This window comes from Oncorhynchus keta, chromosome 14, assembly GCF_023373465.1.
Source record: "Oncorhynchus keta strain PuntledgeMale-10-30-2019 chromosome 14, Oket_V2, whole genome shotgun sequence".
NCBI lineage: Eukaryota > Metazoa > Chordata > Actinopteri > Salmoniformes > Salmonidae > Oncorhynchus > Oncorhynchus keta.
In genome coordinates, this window is record NC_068434.1 from 23,530,832 (window position 1) to 23,553,847 (window position 23,016).

Genomic DNA, 23,016 nt, shown 5'->3' on the forward strand with positions numbered 1-23,016 from the left:
AGGTAGGATGCAATCCGAGAGACGCCCAGCCCAGTCTGCAGTGTGTGCGAGTTTGTGGAGAGGAACAGAGCAGGCATTGAGAGGTGGTTTGTGTCAGTCATTGATCATGTTTACCACTGGGTCAAGGGTCAATTCATGCACATCTGCCGCCATTATGGGGCCAAAGTCGGCCTGGAACCGCTGAACAAGTGCTGAGTTGTTCTGTGGCCTTCACCCTGCAGAGTAGGTAAACATCTACCCACATGTCTCACCCCAATATTACCACAGGAAATAGTAAACCAGTAAATAGTAAACACTGTTCTCTGGGAGAAGGTGGTGGTTGAAGGTGGGGCTGTGACTAATTTCCCTTCGTTTCTTCAGGTATTATCAGCTTCACAGAAAGGTGAAGCTGCAGTGTGTGTGATGGGTATATATACAGCTATATTGAGAGAGTAAATAGTACCAGTAGTAGAAGTAATTGAAGTAATACAGTGGAACTGTAAATATGATATCGCCAGTATTTCTGTAAGAAGATGTATATCCGAGTACAGAACATTGAGCCATACCTTCACTCAAAACCACACACATGTGCTGTGCATCACTGTAGTGTATCCATTTACCTATTATAACTAACTCCTACTCGTAAAGACAGTCTCTTTTCCGCCACACTCCTTCTGGCCAAATTGAGTTAGACACTGGCACTGGCTCGATTACTAAAGGCCTGACTGGTGCCAGAGACAATTTCTATCATTTCTGCAGGACGAGTCCACTGTCTAGTTTGGTATCATCCTCAAGGGACGGACAACAGACAACCTGATGGACAGTGGAGAATGAGCCTATCTTGTTTGTGTTGTAATCTGCCTCTGTGATCTTGTTGTCGTCAGTTGATCTCGTTGTTGTTTGCATATGTTGATTGTCTTTGAACTAAAGAGCTGATGATGCAAGACAAATTCCTGAATAAGGCCAATAAAGTGAACTGAGTCTGTCGGTCATTATTTCATGACTCAATAAATCGGGTGGGATGACATTCACCCCTCACATCAAAACGACAGCAAAAAACAGTGATAAAAAACAGCAATTTCATCACATGAATGTTATCCATACCAGCGTGAGCCTGTGGGGATGCATCATCACCTAAAGGTCATAGGTCAGATGTACTACTTAAGTGATGAGACCAGAGAGAGGCGGTGGCATTTTACTTTTCCTCTCCATGACAACCAACCAGTCCTGACACATCATGTTGTTCCTTGATAATGGCCATGATCAACACAGTTAAGCCAGTCAGTTATAGGTGCTGAAGTGTACATTACTCTCTATGTCCCACGCTTCTATAAACTGTACACGTCTGTGTATACTGTACTTTACCTTGCCCAGGTATAGTGCATGTTGTTGGATTCTACATTGTAAAATAGGCTTACACCATCAGACACACATCCAGGTCTCTTTATAGGCTACCAGTACACTGTATTGCAATACTTTCCTGTAGCTAGATTCAGACCTGATACAGCTGCCAGACCTGCCTATCTGTTGTCAGTCTGTCTGAGTCAAAACACTGTTTATCTAGTGACACTTAAGAGCATGTAAGTGTGACTACACATTCATCACAGTTATGAACAATGGGATTAGTCAGTCCAACAAACTCACTAAAGCGCAAATAATGCATTTATAATTGTATTCTATTATCTTGTTTATTCATGTAAGTCTTAAAAATACATACTGTAAAGCGAAAGAGTGATGGGATACGTTTGTACACTGACATACCGTAGAAAGCGACTTTCATACTGCAATTGTAACATTATCACTAAATAATCACTTCTTTGACATGCTCTACTGCGCTGCTGGGCACATCAAACAGAGGCAGGATGCAAACATACACTATATATACAAAAGTTTGTGGACACCCCTCCAAATCAGTGGATTCGGCTATTTCAGCCACACCCGTTGCTGACAGGTGTATAAAATCAAGCACACAGTCATGCAGTCTCCATAGAAAAACATTGGCCGTAGAATGACCTTACTGAAGAGCTCAGTGACTTTCAATGTGGCACCGTCATAGGTTGCCACCTTTCCAACAAGTCAGTTCGTCAAATTTCTTCCCTGCTAGAGCTGCCCCAGTAAAACGTAAGTGCTGTTATTGTAAAGTTGAAACGTCTTGGAGCAACAACGGCTCAGTTGCAACACTCACTACATACAGAGTTGCAAACTGCCCCTGGAAGCAACGTCAGCACAATAACTGTTTGTCAGAAGCTTCATGAAATGGAGTTCCATGGCTGAGCAGCCACATACAAGCCTAAGATCACCATGCTCAATGCCAAGCGTCGGCTGGAGTGGTGTAAAGCTCGCTGCCATTAGACTTTGGAGCAGTGGAAACGTGTTCTCTGGAGTGATGAATCACACTACACCCTCTGGCAGTCTGACGGGCGAATCTGGGTTTGGCAGATGCCAGGAGAACGCTACCTACCTGAATGCATAGCGCCAACTGTAAAGTTTGGTGCTGTAGGAGGAATGGGGCTGTTTTTGGTGCTGTTTTTCATGGTTTGGGTTAGGCCCCTTAGTTCCAGTGAAGGGTAATCTTAACTCTACAGCATATAATGACATTCTAGACGATTCTGTGCTTTCAACTTTGTGGCAACAGTTTGGGGATGTTTTAGCATGACAATGCTCCCATGCACAAAGCGAGGTCCATAAAGAAATGGTTTGTCGAGATCGGTGTGGAAGAACTTGACTGGCCTGCACAGAGCCCTGACCTTAACCCTATCAAAAACCGTTGGGATGAATTGGAACGCCGACTGTGAGCCAGGCCTAATTGCCCAACATCAGTTCCCAACCTCACAAATGCTCTTTAAATCAAATCAAATCAAATTTTATTTGCCACATGCACCGGTGTAGATCTTATTGTGAAATGCGTACTTACAAGCACTTAACCAACAATGCAGTTTTAAGACAAATAAGAGTTAAGAAAAATATTCAAGAAATAAACAAAAGTAAAAAATGAAAGAGCAAAAATAAAATAACAATAACGAGGCTATATATAAGGGGTACCGGTACCGAGTCAATGTGCGAGGGCAGAGGTTAGTCGAGGTAATTGGGAGGGGGGGGGGGGGTCAATGCAAATTGTCTGGGTAGCCATTTGAGTGGTTGTTCAGCAGTCTTATGGCTTGGGGGTAGAAGCTGTTAAGAAGCCTTTTGGTCCTAGACTTGGTGCTCCGGTACCGCTTGCCGTGCGGTAGCAGAGAAAACAGTCTATGACTAGGGTGGCTGGAGTCTTTGGCTAGTTTTAGGGCCTTCCTCTGACACTGCCTGGTGTAGAGGTCCTAGCTGTCTTGGTGTATTTGGAACCATGATAGTTTATTTGTAATGTGGACACCAAGGAACTTGAAGCTCTCAACCTGCTCCACTACAGCCCTGTCGATGAGTATGGGGGTGTGCTCGGCCCTACTTTTCCTGTAGTACACAATCATCTCCTTTGTCTTGGTCACATTGAGGGAGAACTTAATGATGGTGTTGGAGCCATGCTTGGCCATTTTCATGGGTGAACAGGGAGTACTGGAGGGTATGAAGCACGCATCCCTAAGGGGCCCTTAGGCCCTTCAATGGTGTTGAACGCTGAGCTGTAGTCAATGAACAACATTCTCACATAGGTGTTATTTTTGTCCTGGTAGGAAAAGGCAGTGTTGAGTGCAATAGAGATTGCATCGTCTGTGGATCTGTTGGGGTGGAATGCAAATTGGAGTGGGTCTAGGATTTCTGGGATTATGGTGTTGATGTGAGCCATGACCAGCCTTTCAAAGCATTTCATGGCTGGAGACGTGAGTGCTACTGGTCGGTAGTCATTTTGGCAGGTTACCTTGGTGTTCTTAGGCACAGGGACTATGGTGGTCTGCTTGAAACATGAAAGCATGAGAGGCTCGGCCAGGGACAGGTTGAAAATGTCAGTGAAGACACTTGCCAGTTGGTCAGTGCATGCTCAGAATACATGCCCTGGTAATCCGTCTGGGCCTGAGGCCTTGTGTATGTTGACCTGTTTAAAGGTCTTACTCACATCGGTTACGGTGAGCATGATCACACAGTCATCTGGAACAGCTGGTGCTCACATGCATGCTTCAGTGTAGATTGCCTCCAAGCGCGCATAGAAGTCATTTAGCTCGTCTGGTAGGCTTGTGTCACTGGGAAGCTCGTGGCTGGGCTTCCCTTTGTAGTCCGTAATAGTTTGCAAGCCCTGTCACATTGGATGAGCATTGGATGCGGTGTAGTAGGATTCAATCTTAGTCCTGTATTTATGCTTTGCGTGTTTGACGGTTCATCTGCAGCTCTACCCTTTATCTCAATGAGGATGCTGCCTGTCTTCCATGGCTTCTGGTTGGGGTTTGTAGGTACAGTCACTGTGGGGACAACATCATCGATGCACTTATTGATGAAGCAGGTGACTGATGTGGTATACTCCTCAACGCTATTGGATGAGTCCCAGAACGTATTCCAGTGTGTGCTAGCAAAACAGTCTTGTAGCTTAGCATCTGCGTCATCTGACCACTTCCGTATTGAGCGAGTCACTGGTACTTCCTGCTTTAGTTTTTGCTTGTGAGCAGGAATCAGGAGGATAGAATTATGGTCAGATTTTCCAAATGGAGGGCGAGGGAGAGCTTTGTACCCGTATCTGTGTGTGGAGTTAAGGTGGTCTAGAGTTTTTTTCCCCTCTGGTTGCACACAATAACATGCTGGTAAAAATGAAGTAAAACAGACTAAGTTTCCCTGCATTAAAGTCCCCAGCCACTAGGTGCGCCGCCTCTGGATGAGCATCTTCTTGTTTGCTATGGCTTTATACAGCTCGTTGAGTGCAGTCTTAGTGCCAGCATCGGTTTGTGGTGGTAAATAGACAGCTACGAAAAATATAGATAAAAATGATTGGTAAATAGGGTGGTCACAGCTTATCATAAGATACTCTACCTCAGACGAGCAAAACCTAGAGACTTCCTTAATATTTGATTTTGCGCACAAGCTGTTATTGACAAATAGACACAGACCTCCACCCCTTGTCTTACTGGAGGATGCTGTTCTTTCTTGCCGATGCACGGAAAAACCAGCCAACTGTATATTACCCATGTCGTTGTTCAGACACGACTTTGTGAAACATAAGATATTACCGTTTTTAATGTCCCATTGGTAGGATAGTCTTGAACGGAGCTCATCCAGTTTATTCTCCAATGATTGCACGTTGGCCAATAGGACGGATGGTAGAGGCGGCTTACCCACTAGCCGACAAATTCTCACAAGGCACCCTGATCTGTGTCCCCTGTATTGGTGTCTTCTCTTCATGAGAATTACGTGTGTGTGACTGAATGGAAGCAAGTCCCTGCAGCAATGTTCAAACATCTAGTGGAAGTCTTCCCAGAAGAGTGGAGGCTGTTTACAGTAAAGGTGGGACCAACTCCATGTTAATGCCCATGATTTTAGAATGAGATGTTCGACGAGCAGGTCTCCACATGCTTTTGGTCATGTAGAGTATGTGAACGTACATACTGTACACACACGCACGCACACATACACACAGACACACACGTGCACACACAGTCTTGTACACATAACCTTATGGGGACACACAATTCAGTCCCATTCAAAATCCTATTTTCCTTAACCCTTATCCCTAAACCTAACCCTAACCTGAACCCAAAAACCCAACCTTAACCTGAACCTTAACCCAAACCCTAAACCTTAGCTCCTAACCCTAAAATTAACCATAGTTCTTAACCCTAACCCTTAACGTAATTCTAAACCTAACACTAACACTAATTCTAACCTTAACCCTAAACCCCCTAGAAAAGGCATTTGACCTCGTGGGGACTAACAAAATGTCCCCAGTTGTTAAACTTTTGGTTTGTTCACTATTACCTCCAGAAGTCCCCACAAGAATAGTTAAACACGTCCACATACACACACCCACATGCACGCACACGCACACACCCACACGCACACACCCACATGCACACACCCACACCCACACGTCCACACGCACACACCCACGCGCACGCACCCAGAGTTGAGAAATAACTCCACTTACAGCAGGCCCCAGCTAAACAGGCACAGGGGCAGGGCACACACTTTCTTTACAGGAATCATGAGGATAATACACTTTACTGTAATGAAAGTGTAAAACAAATCTTAACAGGCTCATGGGCCACTCATGTCACCTTTTTCATTTATTTTATAAAAAATATTTTTAAAAGATGTGTGTCAATTTCGACCAGCCCACACAAATAAAAAATGGTCCAGCTCATCTGTCATTTGCCAAAATTGCCAGATGGCAAATCTGTCCCTGCTCCAGGACATATCTACTGAAGTGGATACTACCGTGGATATAAATCAAATCAAATCAAAATTTGATTTGATTTGATTTACCGTGGATATATACTGTACTACGGTATTATGCACTCCACTTGACAATATAATGTCCTCAGTACCTATGATTTACATCCTTATGTTTGTGTTATCTGACAGAAAACACCCGGAATCAGACAGGGACAGGACCAGTTCTAAAAACATTGTATTTCTTCTCAGTATAATTGAATTCATGTTCTTGACATCCAGCCCCTTAAGACAGACATATTATGTGAGACAAGCAGCCACTTAAAACATCTTAAAATGTCCAGTGGAGAACAAAATGAGCTCTGAGGGCTTCACTGGGTGACTAATATTTGATATTCTGCACTAAAACAAAACATTTGAAGCTATTTCTAGACAAGACTTGTTTAACAAAGGGATCCATATTTCTACCCAAATGTCCCATTTGTAAAAACAATGACCACAGTCTGGAGGCCTGACCATGCAAAAGACAAGTCCCAGAGTGGTAATACATGTCTAATATTCTATCTGAGGTGCACATGGCTTCTTGGAAAAGATCTTTCACCATCAATCGTTGCGGACATGGCTGGTTGATAACATTCCGTATCACTGTTGTTTTGTGGATTCAGTTGAATAATAACAGCATATTAGGGCAAGTGGCCATGGACAGTTCTCTGGGCATTGTGTCTGCAGACTCCAAGACAGAGCATCAACAAAACTCACACTTCTTTGGCATTGTATGTTTTTGTTATAGTGTATTAAATTGACAATTATCACTTTTAGGATAAGAGCTCCTGCCCACAATTAGCAAAACATTTGAGAAACTCATTCACGTGAACACAGAGCATTTTTGCCAAATTAACAAATCAAATTAGTTGTTTCAGTTTACATAATTAAGCACTTTGAGGATTAAATCTATGTTGCTCTTGTAGCTGTTGCTTAATGGATTCACACACACACACAGAGCTGGTTTAATAGGGGCCACATATAAAAAACAGGCTATATCTGTACCAACAGAACATAGACAGTGACAACGTCTAAATGACATATTTCACGAAACAATTGTAACATAGACACAGGAAGTCAGGAAGCAGGTGCAGTTAGTGAGTTTAATGATAACGAACATGGAATGATACAAAACAAGAGAAGCGTCTCACACAAACAATACTACCTGATGACTGACAAAACAGTGCTAGATAAATGGTAAGTAATGAAGGTAGTGATGAAGTCCAGGTGTGACTGTGCAGGTGTGCGTAATGATGGTTGCCAGGTGTGCGTAAAGATGGGTTGCCAGAAACGGTGGATAGTAGACCGGTGACATTGAGCGCCGGAGCGGGAGGAGACTTAACAACAATGAGCAAACCCAGTTAGCTATGTGAGCTGACTACAGTAATTGTGAGTGAGCCAAGAGTCAGGATTGTGACTGGCTGCACAGCGGCGCTGCAGAGTTTCAGCCAAGCAGATCCTGTCTGCCTGAGTGATTGGGCTAGGCGCAGGAAGACATGCCTGCTGCACCACAGACCATGCATCCATGCACCACCGCACCTGCACACACACAGAGGGAGCATTCCAGATTTACAGATATACTCTGTGCAGGCCTGCTCAGATTTGTAGATATTTGTAATCCCTGATGATGTGTTTACCTTCTCAGAAATGCCATCAATATGATACAGTATAATGATCTTGTAATCTGCGCAGGCTAGACTGCACTCAATATGCATATAGAACTGTCTGTAGGTTACTTGTAACCAGTCAAGTAGTCAATCAACTGATGTGGCTCCTTAATTTGATATCTATGTAAATAAAACAGAGATCAGTGTGACAGTGAATACATCTATTCATAAGGCATGGTATGAAGTACAATAGTATATTGATATCTAAATAGAGCAGATAAAAAGACTAGTGTAAACATTAATTTACTATATTATAATAACCCTGATGCTGTGGCATGGGGAATGGTCATCAATGTAAATCCTCTTACAATCTTGAATTACAGTACTGTAACATCAGTAATACAACCACAACAATGGGTAATTTATATGTAGTGTTCTCAGAGAATACAAAAGACAGCGCATCATGTTGTGAGATTACATGGTATACAATGGCTCCATCTGTTGTAGGAAGCATAGTAATGCTTTTGGGTTTACAGGCTGACTACAGTAACTTGTTTGGTTTCATTGTGCTGAAAAATATATATATACTAGTTTTACATGGTGGTTACATTGACAGGTACAGTGTAATTACAGTGTAGATACACATTGTTGCATAGTACTTACATTGTTGCACAGCTAACTATAGCTGTTTGGACTTTGTAGGCTATCAATTAGATTTGCAAATAAATTCTAATTGACAGTTGGGCCCAAACTACCCGTACTACGTATCAATGTGTACACACACTGTAATTACTGTACCTACCAATCTAATAACATTGCAAATAGATCAGATTTTAGGGTCACTTAAAGTAATGTGGGACTCATTATTTTCCTGTTGGGTGTCTGCTCCTCTGAAATGGTAGAAACACAACATCCTCGTCATTTTCACCCACGTCACATCCTCATACAAGATACAAGCATTTATTGTCTACCCATTTCCAAAACAGGCTTAATCGACAATAATAACATATTATGTTTTAAAGACACACTATCATCACTTTGGTCCTACTGTGGGCTACCTTAGCCAAAACAATCCTCCTGAGGACAAATCATGTCAGTAATATTTTTGGCACTCATTTCACTTAAGAACACTTGTTGTGACTTAACAGAAATGTCAGCATTACACATTTTTAAAGCTTGCTATTTTAATCTGATAAAAAAATCTAACAGATTCACATTCTGTTGTCTATTCATAAATAAAATATGTATTACAAAAATGACACCACACAATCAGGGCAGCTTTTTAAATATCATGTTAACTCATTCACTAAATTAACATTGTTATAAAATATGAACACATACTGTATACATGTCTACAGTAACTTTTATTCTAATATTCAGTGTTGTACCTTCAAGTACCGTACGATACGGTTTACAATTCAGCTAACACTACTACGCATCTATTAATTTATGACTCAGCAGAAATTAAATGTGATACAGCACTAAAGAGAGTCATCCATAACAACAGGCTTATTGTCCATGCTATTGTCCATGCTACAGTCCTGCAGACGCCCGTACTCAAAATCAAGAACCCCGTCATGTAGTAGACTCCGCTCGTTGGCGTTGTCAAAGCTGTTCTTGCCGTGGATTTGTTTGAGATGTTTGCGGAGCACGGGCTTGTGTGCGAACACCATGTCGCAGTAGTTACAGCGATGGGGCTTGTCTCCACTGTGTAAGTTCTGGTGGTCCAGGAGAGAGCATTTCTGAGTGAAGGTCTTGCCACATATGTTGCATTGAAAGGGCTTGATGCCAGCGTGGACCCGCATGTGACGGTGCAGGTTACCCTTCTGGGTGAACGTCTTTCCACACAGCAGGCACATGAACAGCTTGTGCATCTTGAGGTGGTTGGCGTAGTTCTCTAGCTGGCGGAACACACGGGCACACTTTGGGCACTGGTGGTACCACTGAAGAGATTTGTCTGAGTTTCGTAGGTGCCCCCCCAGATTAGGTCTCCCTGTGGCTAAGGTGGGTAGTGGGGGGGGGCTGAGCGGGTATCCTGGCATATGTGGCATGGTCATCTCACCAGCCCGGGTGTCCACGGTGGAGTTGATTAGGGAGTGCTGGGGCTCAGGGGAGTGTAATGACGATGGGGGGCTGGTGTGGAAGCACCCTGCAATGGAGGCAGAGGAGCGTTCAGACATCTCCGACACCCGCTCACAAATGGCCTCCACCTTTACGATGGTGATGGGGCTCTCCTCGCCCTCACCCCTGTCTCGCCTCTGGGTAGGGGTCATCGGCTGAATTATCACATCATCATCTTCATCATCCTCCTCCTCATGATGATTTATTACCTGGGCATGGGGCAGCTCCTGTATTTTCTGGATGGGAGAGGCTCTGAGAGTCTCTCCATCTCCTTCCTCCTCCTGAGGCTGCTGTTTCACTTGGCAGTGTCGTGGCTGGATGAACTTCTTTAGAGCCTGGGTGCACTGCTCCACCACGTGGCCCATCTGGAGGAAGCTGGCCACAGTTAGGTAGTTGACCAGCTCCAGCTCAGGCAGCTCCAGGGTGCCTGTGTAGCAGGACAGCAGCAGCCGCTGGCCCACCTCTGCCTCCTGGGTCATGGAGATCTGGACCTCCCTTGTGGACGAGTCCTGAAGAAAGAACTGGTCCCGGAGGAAGGGAGAACCGGCAGCCAACACCACCTTGTGTCCGGGGACCTAATAATATTAATAAATAATGTAATAAAATGTATCGCACAATTCATACAGAGACTGCACCTCATGGTGATGTGCCTAATAAAATAATGATAAAAAGAAGATACTAAATATATAAAAACTTGGTAAACAGAAAATGCTTATAATATAAGCAGCAGAGAATGCTTATAATATGTGCAAAAACACAGGTGGCTGATAGATGTGTACCTCCAGGTCATTGATGCGCACGGTGACATCACAGAAGCGGGTCTGGCGGCGAAGCAGGTTCATCTTCTGCAGCATAGAGTCTCCGAAGGTTCCGAAGCGGAACTGGAGGATCACCTGGTTCTGCTGCTGGGCCATGGACATTGTGGCTTCCTGCAGCTGCCTGCAGGCCTGGTGGGAGGGAGAAAACCCAGTGGCAATGCATTTGATAACAGGTATATGGAATATCATGTGGTTAAAATGCATTTTAAGACTTTTTATAAGAATATGATCCCTTTATGAGGTAGTATTAACATAATCATCCTGATTTAATAACAGCCAGCATGAGGCAGTTGAAAATGTCCTAGATAGACATAATATGTCATTATAAAGGCTTAAGACATCAAAACGGCTCAAACTACATTATAAGGGTCAAGCATGATGATAAGAGAGTGCAACATTAATTTATGTTTCTGAGCAATGACTATCAGTGTAATGTGAAGTGTACCATACCCAAATAGAAAATCATGACATAATATTTTCGTTATTATCAAATAAATATTTGAACAATCAATAATGCTGATATTATAAGAGATCAATATGAAAACTGAAACATATCAAGACGTAAAACAATCTCAATTGATAATATAGTAGGATTATTATTCTTAGGCCTATTATTATGCTGCTGTGCGGAGACATGGTTGACAGCAGACGCGGAGCCTAATCGTCAGAAGACAAACTGATGTTTGATAAATATTCAGAAAAAATGATGTCACTCCATTTGGATCAAACAGAAACACAGCTAGGCGTCATTCATTGTTTTAGTGAAACGATCAAGCAAACGCATATTATGTCTACTCGGCGTTCTTTCTCTTCATCACGGGAATCTAGATGCGGCTCTAAAACAGTGGCCATATTTTACCAGTGTCCCGAATGTAAAGACAACAGCATTACTACATTTCAGCGCTAGAGAAAACATTCACCTATCGTCTATTGTCAATAGGAAAATCACGCCTCGAAAACTGTCTCGGTAAAATCACTTTACATGAATCTACTTTTCAATCTAGAACCGTCTTGAAAAAGATTGCAGTTTGCCTACAGTGCGGAAGTGCTAGTAAGGAGGTTCGTCACTAGATCCCACAGCCATAAAGTCATAAACCCCGCCTATTTCTAACGTTTCTTTTCCGAAAATTCGTTTTTAAAGCTAACCCTAACCTTAACCACACTGCTAACCTTATGCCAATCCCTAACCTTAAATTACAACCAAGAAGCACATTTTTATTTTCACACATTTATACAATAACAGCCACATTTCACTTTGTGGCTGTGGTAACTAGTGGAAACCAGTGAGGACGGGCAGCGCCACAGAGTTTCTAAACTGAGAGACCCGACATCGCGAGACTTCCGGGAATGCTTGCGAAGCAGACTCGGCAGACCGGGGTTAAAGAGGTCAATGGGCGCATTCGAGAGAATCACTTCTGTCAAATTGATGTACATCGTTGGTCACTGTCTTTAAAAAAAAAAATCACGTGATCAAAGGTCATGAAGTTTTGATAGCAGTAGGTATATGTTTATTTGTACTACTACTACTCTGAGAACATCGAGTTATAGGATTCAGAAGGGGCGTGGCATTGATGGAGTTCCATGGCCATGAGTTTGCGCTATAAGTACATAAAGACATTGTGCTAATTTGTACATAAAGTACATAATGAATGAGAGACTGGGTTTGCAACTCCTTCTATATAAAATAGATTTTGATGAAAATGAAAACATTTGTCACTTTCACGAGTTTGTAATAATGACATGTTCAGCTACATAAAATAACTGCTTTGAATCTAGGTTGTACTATTAGAAATCGATCAAATTAACAACTTCGTTTTTAAAAATGACTTCTGTCATTGAGCACGTTTGAGTGGTAAGTCGAGAGACTCAAAGAGACTCAAATATCACATGAATATTCCTCCATTGTACATGAATCGCAGCAAATTAGTTGCTGTAGTTATTCCCTCCTCAAGGCAATCAAACAAGCGAAATAACGGGTACAGGGACAAGGTGGAGTCGCAATTAAAAGGCTCAGACACGAGACGTATGTGGTAGGGTCTACAGGAATCATGGACTACAAAAATAAAAACAGCCACATCACGGATACCGACTTCACGCTTCCAGACAAACTAAACACCTTCTTTGCCCGCTTTGAGGATAATACAGTGTCACTGTCTCGGCTCGCTAACAAGGACTGCGGGTCCCCCTCTCCTTCTCAGTGGCTGACGTGAGTAAAACATTTAAACATGTTAACCCTCGCAAGGCTGCTGGCACAGACAATATCCCTAGCCACATTCTCAGAGCATGTGCAGACCAGCTGGCTGATGTGTTTACGGACATATTTAACTGCTCCCTACCCCAGTCCGTTGGTCCTATATGATTCAAGATGGCTACCATTGTTCCTGTACCCAAGAAGGCAAAGATACCTTAACTAAATGACTACCGCCCCGTAGCACTCACTTCTGTCATCATGAAGTGCTTTGAGAGGCTAGTCAAGGATCATATCACCGCCACCTTACCGGCCACCCTAGACCCACATCAGTTTGCATTCCGCCCCAACAGGTCCACAGATGACACAATCGCCATCGCACTGCACACAGCCCTATCCCATTTGGACAAAAATAATACCTATGTAAGAATGTTGTTCATTGACTACAGCTCAGCATTCAACACCATAGTACCCTCCAAGCTCATCATCAAGCTGGAGGCCCTGGGTCTCAACCCCTCCCTGTGCAACTGGGTCCTGGACTTTCTGACGTGCCGCCACCAGGTGGTGAAGGTAGGAAACAACATCTTCACTTCACTGACCCTCAACACTGGGGAGTCAATATGGGCCAGCATCCCTGTGGAATGCTTTCGGCACCTTGTAGAGTCCATTGGCCAATGAATTGAGGCTAATCTGAGGGCAAAAAAGGGGGAGGGGGGTGCAAGTGCAACGCAACATTAGGAAGGTGTTCTTAATATTTTGTACACTCAGTGTACACGCAAAATAATGTCATATTGCAATCAGAACATAGCATTTTACAAACAACATCATATGACTCTATAAAGGAATACCCCAATAAAGTGCTGTAAGGGATGGATGCAGATTAACACAAATATTGATGGTTGTCCTTCTGGAAGGTTCTCCCATCTCCACAGAGGAACTCTAGAGCTCTGTCAGAGTGACCATCAGGTTCTTGGTCACCTCACTGAACAAAGGCCCTTCTCCTCCTTGCTCAGTTTGGCCAGGCAGCCAGCTCTAGGAAGAGTCTTGGTGGTTCCAAATGTCTTCCAGTTAAGAATGATGGAGGCCACTGTGTTCTTGGGGACCATCAATGTTGCAGACATTTTTTGGGAAGCCTTCCCCAGATCTCTTTCTGTCTTGGAACTCTACAGACAATTCCTTCGACCTCATGGCTTGGTTTTTGCTCTGACATGCACTGTCAACTGTGGGACTTATATAGACAGGTTGTGTGCCTTTCCAAATCATGTCCAATCAACTAAATGTACCACAGGTGGACTCCAATCAAATTGTAGAAACATCTCAAGGATGATCAATGGAAACAGGATGCACCTAAGCTCATAGCAAAGGGTCTGAATACTTATGTAAATAAGGTATTTCTGTTTTTAATTTGTAATACATTTGCCAACATTTCTGAACTTGTTTTCGCTTTGTCATTTTGTGGTATTGTGTGTAGGTTGATGAGAAAAAAAAAAATTTAATCCATTATCGAATAAGGCTGTAAAAAGGGGTCTGAATACTTTCCGAATGAACTGTACCCTACGGGGACATGGGAAGATGCAATCTGAAAAACGGGAGCCGCGGAGCAGACAACTTGCACGATAAGGCTAAAGCTAAGTTTGAGAGAATAAATATGAGACAGTGGGTGGTCTGATTTACGGTTTTATATGAACCGCGGGCACGTCCTCCTTTCTTTCCAGTGAAAATGAATGGGAAGCGGTGTTTCACCGCACGGCACCGCTTGCTAGTGAACATGAACACGAGGCATTCGCCTGCGCAGAGAGTGAGGGATATAATCCATATTTTGCCATATGCTGCCAGCACGCCCTCAAACTAGTCACAATGGGTGACCTAAGTGGCACGCGGCAATTTACCACTTGCTAGTGTACACATGCCCCGCGTGAATTGTTCATGTTACTGAACTAAATCTTAATATCCACATAATTGGGGAAATTTGATTTTACTTTTTTCCCCCTTATGTGTGGAACAATACATAGAATTCCTTGTAATTAGATATTCTGGTGGTACAATTGTAGTGTCATGGAGGCACACCTTGTTCTTATCCCTGGTCCCATTGCATATTGACAGCTACATGTATGACATCTTCTATTGTGTCCTCCTGGCTCTACCGACTGTCGTATCTGCTCCTTTCCTGATTCATCTTGCAACTTGTAGATCTGTCATAGTGCCTTTGATTTGACGGCATGCACATGCGCAGTTCGGCTGGACACGATTGTTAGACCCTATTACGTATTTCTGCGCATGAGTTTAGCTAGCTAATTGCCCATGACATCGCCTATAGGCGTGAAAATGGATGTGTATTGGGAGAAGCAGTATCTACATATCTTCATACTAAATCAACCAGATGTTGCGCCGTTCTCTAAGTTAGAGGAGTCTGGAGAGGGATGACTATTTAAAGTGGTAGAGCTTAATTTCAGCTGCTGGTCAGTGGTGGTGAGTGAGTGGTGACATGGACCCAGTGTTGCCAACTCCTCAGTAAGGAAAGTAGCTATTGGCAGTCCTAAAAGTCACTAGAAGTCGCTAAATGACGTCATCGCCCAATTTGCATAATTTACCATGTAAATGTGATGGAAGCTGTAGGAGAGAGGAATAACATTGTGGGAGAGATGAAAAGTGAGTAAAAAACACACTAAATATGTTTAGAACTACAAATGAACTTTCTTCTGTCGATTCTTGATTTTTTTAATGTCACAATTCCAATCCTCCTCCTTTATCTGGGCTTGGGACTGGCAAAAGTGACCCAAAAGAGACACTTTGGCGGAGTTACTTCGTTTTTTATTTTATTTATGTTTTTTTATTTTATTTTTGTTAATTTGTTTTGGTTTTTAATCTTATGGTCCACTTAGGACCCTACAATAAGTCACAGTAAAACATGAACATTTTTAACCGTAGTATTTTTTACATTTTTTTGTATACAATCTAAATGGACCAAAAAGAGACAATAGAAAAAACTGTCAATGGCAATGAGAGAAAATGATGGTAACTAGTCTGGCCCTAATTCAAGTAAAAAAAAATGTGTTATGTAACCCAGGGCGGGATCAGCCAGCAGCAGCTTCCCGCATGCGCGATTCATTTGCAGTCTGGACGCGGAGGGGTGAACATCTCCTGCTCTGACTGCACCTGGGACGGACTGCTGCGCCAGGACTGGGCCACCTGTGAGTGCTTTGGGACGGGGGTAGGGCCCACGGCAGCACCCGCTGCTCGTTGAGAAGAGTAAGAACGATACGTGCTTCATGTCAAAGTCTCCAATAACACCAGTAAATGTCGCTAGATTTGTTGCTAGTCGCTTTTTTGAAAACGTGTCGCTAGCGGGATCTAGCGAGAAAGTCGCTAAGTTGGCAACACTGCATGGACCCAATGCTCAGTAGGCCACATAGCCTACCATGTGGACCAGTATGTGGTCTACTGAGCATATTAGGTAAAAAAAAAAGTGAGGTAGCGACCTCAGGTTCATAGAGCTAAATAATTTAATAATAATGTATGAATTTTAATTATTTTATATTTTTACTCAAGTGATTTGTGTGCAGCAACCCTGCATTCGATTGAAGTTCTATTGATTTGGGTTGCTATAAATCAGATAACAAAATTGTCGTAGAAGGCTTTACAAGCTTTAGCCTACCTACGAGCTTAACTACAGCTCTTTGCCTCAGTCCCTTAACTCTTTGTTTACCTATACCTTACTTACCTCTGCCTTTCCTAAACTTCGAGAGAAGCTACGCAGAGCGAAAGGAAGAGCTGAAGCTGAGTTGCAGCATCCTGCTAAACCACATCTGGTACCATGGACACATCCCCTGGGAGGTGAGGCTATGCTTGTGGGCTCTGGACACACAAACACAGGCATACACACATGCACGTCGCACACACGGCCCTTTGGCCTTGTTATACAAATGTAATAACTATTTGTAATCAGATCCAGGAGTTTTATCAGCTCTTGTCACCTATCAGATCTCTCTCTCTCTCTCTCTCTCTCTCTCTCTCTCTCTCTCTCTCTCTCTCTCTCTCTCTCTCTCTCTCTCTCTCTCTCTCTCTCTCTCTCTCTCTCTCTCTCTCTCTCTCTCTCTCTCTCTCTCTCTCTCTCTCTCTCTCTCTCTCTCTCTCTCTCTCTCTCTCTCTCTCAACCAATACTTAATGTGAGGGTGACATTTAAAAAATGGAATGCAAATATATATTGCCAAAAGTAACATACTGTATTGTTTCAAATACCCACATTAGGGAGTTTGACCTTCTTATTGTTGGTAGGAAGAATACCATCAAAACATATTTAGAATATTTTATCAATGATGATTTGATAACATATTAATATTCATTAATACATATCATTCATGTTTCACTTTCCTCCTACAAGACACCTTACGCCACAAAAACCTTACAGCTAAAGTGCTAACCAGCATTATGAGCAACACAATGGCCAGTAGCGTTGCTACGACGTCAACAGAGTGGTAGGTGAACCAGGACATCTTATAGGACTCTGTCCTCAGATGTGCCGCTCCTTTGTTCCTCATGACAAACTCAATCCAGAACATGGCGCGGTCCAGTGGTTTCATGGGCTGGTCCCTGTGCAGCCTGGATAGCCTCTGCATGTTCTCCCTGTAGTTCGGCTCATAGAGAACAGCCTTCACTGCCTCCAGGAAGATGTCGCTGTCTACGGTGGCGATGTCCACTATTTTAGCCACTCCCTTAGCCCTCATCCTATTGAGGTTATCATGCTGGTCGAAGACCAACGGGAGGCCAACAATAGGGACACCATGGTAGATGGCCTCCTGGACTCCATTGGTTCCGCCGTGGGCAACAAAGGCTCGGGTCTTGGGGTGTCCAAGGAGGTCGTTCTGGGGGAGCCAATCCACTAGTAAGGTGTTGTTGCCCACGGAGGTGGGCCTCTTCCCAGTGTGCCTCCAGACGATCCTCTGAGGCAGTTTGGCGAAAGCAGCTGCGATGTCCTCAGCGATGTCCTCAGGAAGTTGTCCCACCAAGGTCCCCAGGGACATCATGATGACCCCATGGTCCCCAGACTTCTGGACAAAGTCCTCCATGTCCTGAGGAAGCGGCTTCGAGGGCTTGCACTGGAAACCGCCCATGTAGACCACGTTTGGCATGGTGGGCCGTGGAAACTCAAAGGTAAAGTCATTCCTCATGAGCCATATGTCTGCTGCCTGGAACAATGACATGTAGTGAACGTCAGGGCCGAAGTAACGATGGACGAACGGAATGTAGTTAGGGTCTATGGCGTATGCAAATTGAAACCTTGTAAAAAGATAAAACAGAACATTTATGACTCTCTCTTGAAAAGTCATTTTGTCTGTCAACAGTGCTCCTGGCAATGGGACATATGAGAGAGGCGAGGGGGCGATGGCAAAGTGACCCTCGCCCTGAACTGTCCATCGGACATTGAAGACAAGAGGAAGACCAATGCGATGAGCCAGAAACACGCCCCCACCAATGGCAGGATCCGTCAAAACCAGGTCATAGTTTGCATCGCGAAGCGAATGCATTAGTTCGGCATCTTCGAATATCGTAGTCATCATTACAACCAAATCCTTGTGTAACTCATAGAACTGCTTCACCACCTCAAGCTCCAGACTCATACGAGACCAGAAACCTCCGCCCTCCCTTTGGATCTGCAATTGTCTGGTCACAAACAAACTAAAGACCTCCTGAACAAATCCACCACCAGATACTGGGATGGTAATGCACGAGTAGTGAGGGGATTTCTCCTTGATGTACCAGCTGGTGGTTGGACGAATCACTGTGATGCTATGGCCTCTGGAGTGCAGCTCTTCGATGAGGACTTTCATATTCACCCAGTGGCTTCCTTCCAATGGGAAGACCAGCACGTTCCCCCCATAGACAGTGGTGAGAGAGAAGAGCAGAACAGCAACCGTGACCAGGGCTGGTTGATGCATCTCTTAGGTGAATCCTTTGATAAAAGATAAAAAGGAAGAATAGTTAGTTACAGAGCAACTCCATCTCTTATATCCTAATAAATAGGTTTTTAATTACATTAACATTTTAGTCACTAAGCAGACACTCTTATCCAGAGTGACTTACAATTAGTGCATTCATCTTAAGATAGCTGGATGAGACAACCACATATCACAGTTGTAGAAAGTACTTTTTCAGTCAATAAAGTAGTTGTTGTCAAAATACACATTTTCTGTTGATCAAAAATGTACTGTGTTATTCATATGTTAATCATGTACAGTGCCTTCAGAAAGTATTCACATCCCTTGACTTTTTTCAGAATTTGTTGTGTTACAGCCTGAATTTAAAATGAATTCAATTGAGATTTTGTGTCACTGTCCTGCACACAATACCCCGTAATGTCAAAGTGCAATTATGTTTTTAGACATTTTTACAAATTCAGAAAACATTTTAAGCTGAAATGTCTTAAGTCAATAAGTGTTCAACCCCTTTGTCTAAATAAGTTCAGGGGTAAAGATTAGCATAATAACAAGTTAAATCAGAAGATGTATAGACTCACTCTGTGTGCAATAAGTGTTTACCATAATTTTTTTATGACTATCTCATCTCTGTACCCCACAAACGACGAAGACCAGGGAGATTTTCCAATGCCTCGCATGGAAGGGACTTGAAAATGGCTGTCTAGCAATGATCAACAACCAACGTGACAGAGCATGAAGAATTGACAAAAGAATAATGTGCAAATGTTGTAAAATCCAGGTGTGCAAAGCTCTTAGAGACTTACCCAGAAAGACTCACAGCTGTAATCGTTGCCAAAGGTGATTCTAACATGTATTCACTCAGGGGTGTGAATACTTATGTAATAGTATATTTCTTAATTTTATTTTAAATAAATGTCTAAAAACACGTTTTATCTTTGTCATTATGGGGTAATGTGTGTAGATGGGTGAGAAAGAAAATATAGTTAATCAATTTTGAATTGTTGAACGTTAGGGGTATGAAGGTGCTGTACAGTATATACATATGAAGTGGGTAAAATAGTATGCAGACATTATTAAAGTGACCATTGTTTAATGTCTATGTACATAGACATGAACCTCTAAATGCGGCCTCTAGATATGCGGTTTCCAGTTTGCACAAAGTCCAGTGCTTGTTACGTGACACAATTGTTTCCACTGGCAAAGCCCAGATGCACCACAAAATATGTATAGGATGGGAGCTACTCTGACAACGTCTCTATAAAAACGATTATTTTGTTTACATACCTTACAAAAAGCTTTGTTAGACCTCAATGAAAATATTCAATGAAATAAGTTAATCTAATTTGAGTGGTGATGCCGAGTTTTATATGGATTTGTATAACTACAAATGTTTGTGGAGGATGTGCATGCCGAGGAACATGAAGCTTTTCACCATCTCCACTACGGGTCCTGTTGATGTGGATGGGAGTGTGCTCCTTCTGCTGTCTCCTGAAGTCCACGATCAGCTCCTTCGTTTTGTTGACATTGAAGGAGGTGTTATTTGTGTGGCACCACTCCACCATGGTCTTAACCTCTTGCCTGTAGGCTGTCTTGTCGTTACAGTAAATGCAGCCTCAAGATATGCGGTTTCCAGTTTGCACAAAGTCCAGTGTAGTTCCTTGTGAGCCGTCACAGTGTCGACTTGGGGGGAATATGCACGCCGTGACGATGACCGAATAAATTATCTCAGAAGGTAATGCAGTCAGCATTTGATGGTGATTTATTCCAGATTGGGAGAACAAATGGACGTGAGTTCCTCTACTGCACGTTACCACAATCACACCATGAGTAGTGAATCATGAAACATACACTTATACCTTTCTTTTTCCCGGAGAGTTCTTTCTTCACATATCACAGTCCTAGTAAGTACATTTTTCTTCAATAAAGTAGCTATCAGCAAAGTCAGAGCAAGTAAGGGGGAAAGAGTCAGTGCGAGTGTAAATTAACGAAAGACCATTTTTGAGCAAAAAAATGCACACAACAAAAATCTTTACACTTACTGTAAATAAGTAGTCAATGTTCAATTGAAAACGTAGAGGCACTGTGTAATGCTATGAAGTCTTCCAATGCTGTCACAATTCTCCCAGTCATTGGCAAGCCTTCAGGCACATTACTTCTAAAGTTGTGCAAGTTCTCTCTATGTCTGGATAAAGCTTGCTTGTTCCGTGACACAATTGTTTCCACTGACAAAACCCAGATGCACCACAAAATATGTATAGGATGGGAGCTACTCTGACAACGTCTCTTTAAAAACAATTATTTTATTTACATACCTTACAGAAAGCTTTGTTAGACCTCACTGAAAATATTCAATCAAAGAAGTTAATCTAATTTGAATGGTGATGCTGAGTTTTATATGGATTTGTATAACTACACATGTTTGTGGAGGATGCTTCTTGAGATGTTAGACATTTATGTTGTGTAAAGGCTATTGAATCTAGTCAAGTTTATAGTTCTTCTATATAAGTTTATAGGTATTCTATAATTCTCTGTAAACATAGATCGATATGAGTTCCAATGGGTTCATCTGAGAACGTTGTAGGTCTGATGATGCTATGTTTTCAACACCAGATACTGAGATCAGAAACTGTTTCAACAACAGGTTTAACTATTCCGATATTCCACTACTTTAACTGTTACTTTAAACTAGATTTTATTCACATAAACACTTACCAAAAAAAAAAGCAGTCTGCAAGTAGCCTTAAATCCAAAGTGATGTTTGGCCAACCCCCCCCTGAACAGCAGTTTGCAAACAGTGAAAGTAGTCCTGTGGCTTTGAGCTGGAGTAACCTAATTTATGCTGCCACAACTAATCTGTGTTCTCTTGTTCAAAGTTCACAAGTTCTGACATGCAGCGTAATAACACCCCTGTAATTGCGTAAGGCTTTTATGTGTTGGCTCCCTGTTATGTATTAGGAAATGGTCATTAGTTCAACATTGTTATAGTGAACTAAAATGGAAACTTAAATTGAAAATAATCATGAAAAAACTGTTTAGTAAACTGAAATTAAATAATTAACAAATCTGTTTGAAAAACTAAAATTGGAATTGGTCCAGATAGTGGGTCCAAGGCTGGTCATGTGTGTCATTCTCCTTAGTACTCTATGTAGCCTACTGCAAATTTGGTTTGATATCCATGTCATTTGAATACAGTCAGAGGTGATACTATAAGTATTATGGGCCATAATTCATGGATAATACGGTCTGTTTTCAAAACACATCAGCAATGTTTCTCAGTCTTTATATAAATTACTGCCTGTCTGTGCACACACTTTTTATTCTGAAAAGTGTGGAAGCATCTACCTGTGAAGGGGAGTCTACATGGTGGTAGTAGTAGTAGTAGTTTAATGCTATGAGGTTTTTAGTGTTAATTCTTAGATTTTATTTGACCTTGGGAAAAATAGTTACAGTACTGCAGGGAAACAACATGCACGTTTTCTTGAACTGAGCCGTAAATATTACTTGTCAGACTTGGCCACAGGGGGGCAGTCCTCTCATACAAAAGAATACAGGCTACTTAAAAGCATTAACCAGAGTTATTTTGCATAATGGTGGTTCCATGAGGACACACTACCTGCACTATTCCCACACAACACCGACAGATGCAACTGCAACAGATGTATCAATTTACACCCCCAATAGGGTTGTTGTGCAAACTACTTTCATATTTCACAGGGAGTTTCCAGGATTGTGTTGCAGAATTGTCAGACAGTGATGTGGTAATATACTGTACATCGTTGACATGATATGAAAGCACAGAATTAACTGAGTTTTGGTGCCAGTCACTGTTCTTCTTATTCCTTTTTTGGAAGAAAGATATTTATTGTTTGAACTGCACCTGTTTGCTCATATATTTGTAAATCTTTGTCTGTGTCTTTGTGTGTGCGTGGGTGGGAATTACAGGGAGAATTTGCTTTGGCATTTAGGGGAACTAATGACAAAGGTTAGGATAATTTACTGTTGCGCCCTCTTCACCACACTGTCTG

The 23,016-nt window shown here is 42.5% G+C and overlaps 2 protein-coding genes across 11 annotated transcripts in view; both read right to left on the minus strand.

The window, feature by feature from the left end:
- Positions 1-7,405: 7,405 nt before the first annotated feature.
- LOC118393029 (zinc finger and BTB domain-containing protein 26-like) lies at positions 7,406-15,141 on the minus strand. Of its 4 annotated transcripts, none has more exons than XM_035785210.2 (3): positions 15,123-15,141; positions 10,829-10,996; positions 7,406-10,624 (listed from the first exon to the last, which is right to left on the minus strand). In XM_035785210.2, exons 2-3 carry the CDS (start codon positions 10,967-10,969, stop codon positions 9,410-9,412), a joined length of 1,356 nt encoding a protein of 451 aa, XP_035641103.1. In that variant the 5' UTR covers positions 10,970-10,996; positions 15,123-15,141; the 3' UTR covers positions 7,406-9,409. The 4 variants fall into 4 exon arrangements, with proteins under 4 accessions (XP_035641103.1, XP_035641102.1, XP_052317338.1 ...); XM_035785209.2 differs by lacking the exon at positions 15,123-15,141 and adding an exon at positions 11,788-11,954; XM_052461378.1 differs by lacking the exon at positions 15,123-15,141 and adding an exon at positions 11,904-11,921.
- Positions 15,142-17,347: 2,206 nt separating this feature from the next.
- Positions 17,348-23,016, minus strand: part of LOC118393030 (UDP-glucuronosyltransferase 2A2-like) — a 30,001-nt gene continuing 24,332 nt past the window's right edge. For 4 of the 7 annotated variants that reach the window (XM_052461372.1, XM_052461373.1, XM_035785213.2 and 1 more), the window contains exon 2: positions 17,348-19,005. In XM_052461372.1, the coding sequence (XP_052317332.1) occupies positions 17,408-18,991 (1,584 nt within the window). In that variant the 5' untranslated portion in view covers positions 18,992-19,005 and the 3' untranslated portion in view covers positions 17,348-17,407. Of the gene's footprint in view, positions 19,006-20,423; positions 20,445-21,030; positions 21,170-21,703; positions 21,862-23,016 lie in introns of those variants that run through there. The other 3 variants (XM_052461375.1, XM_035785212.2, XM_052461376.1) reach the window with 3 other exon arrangements.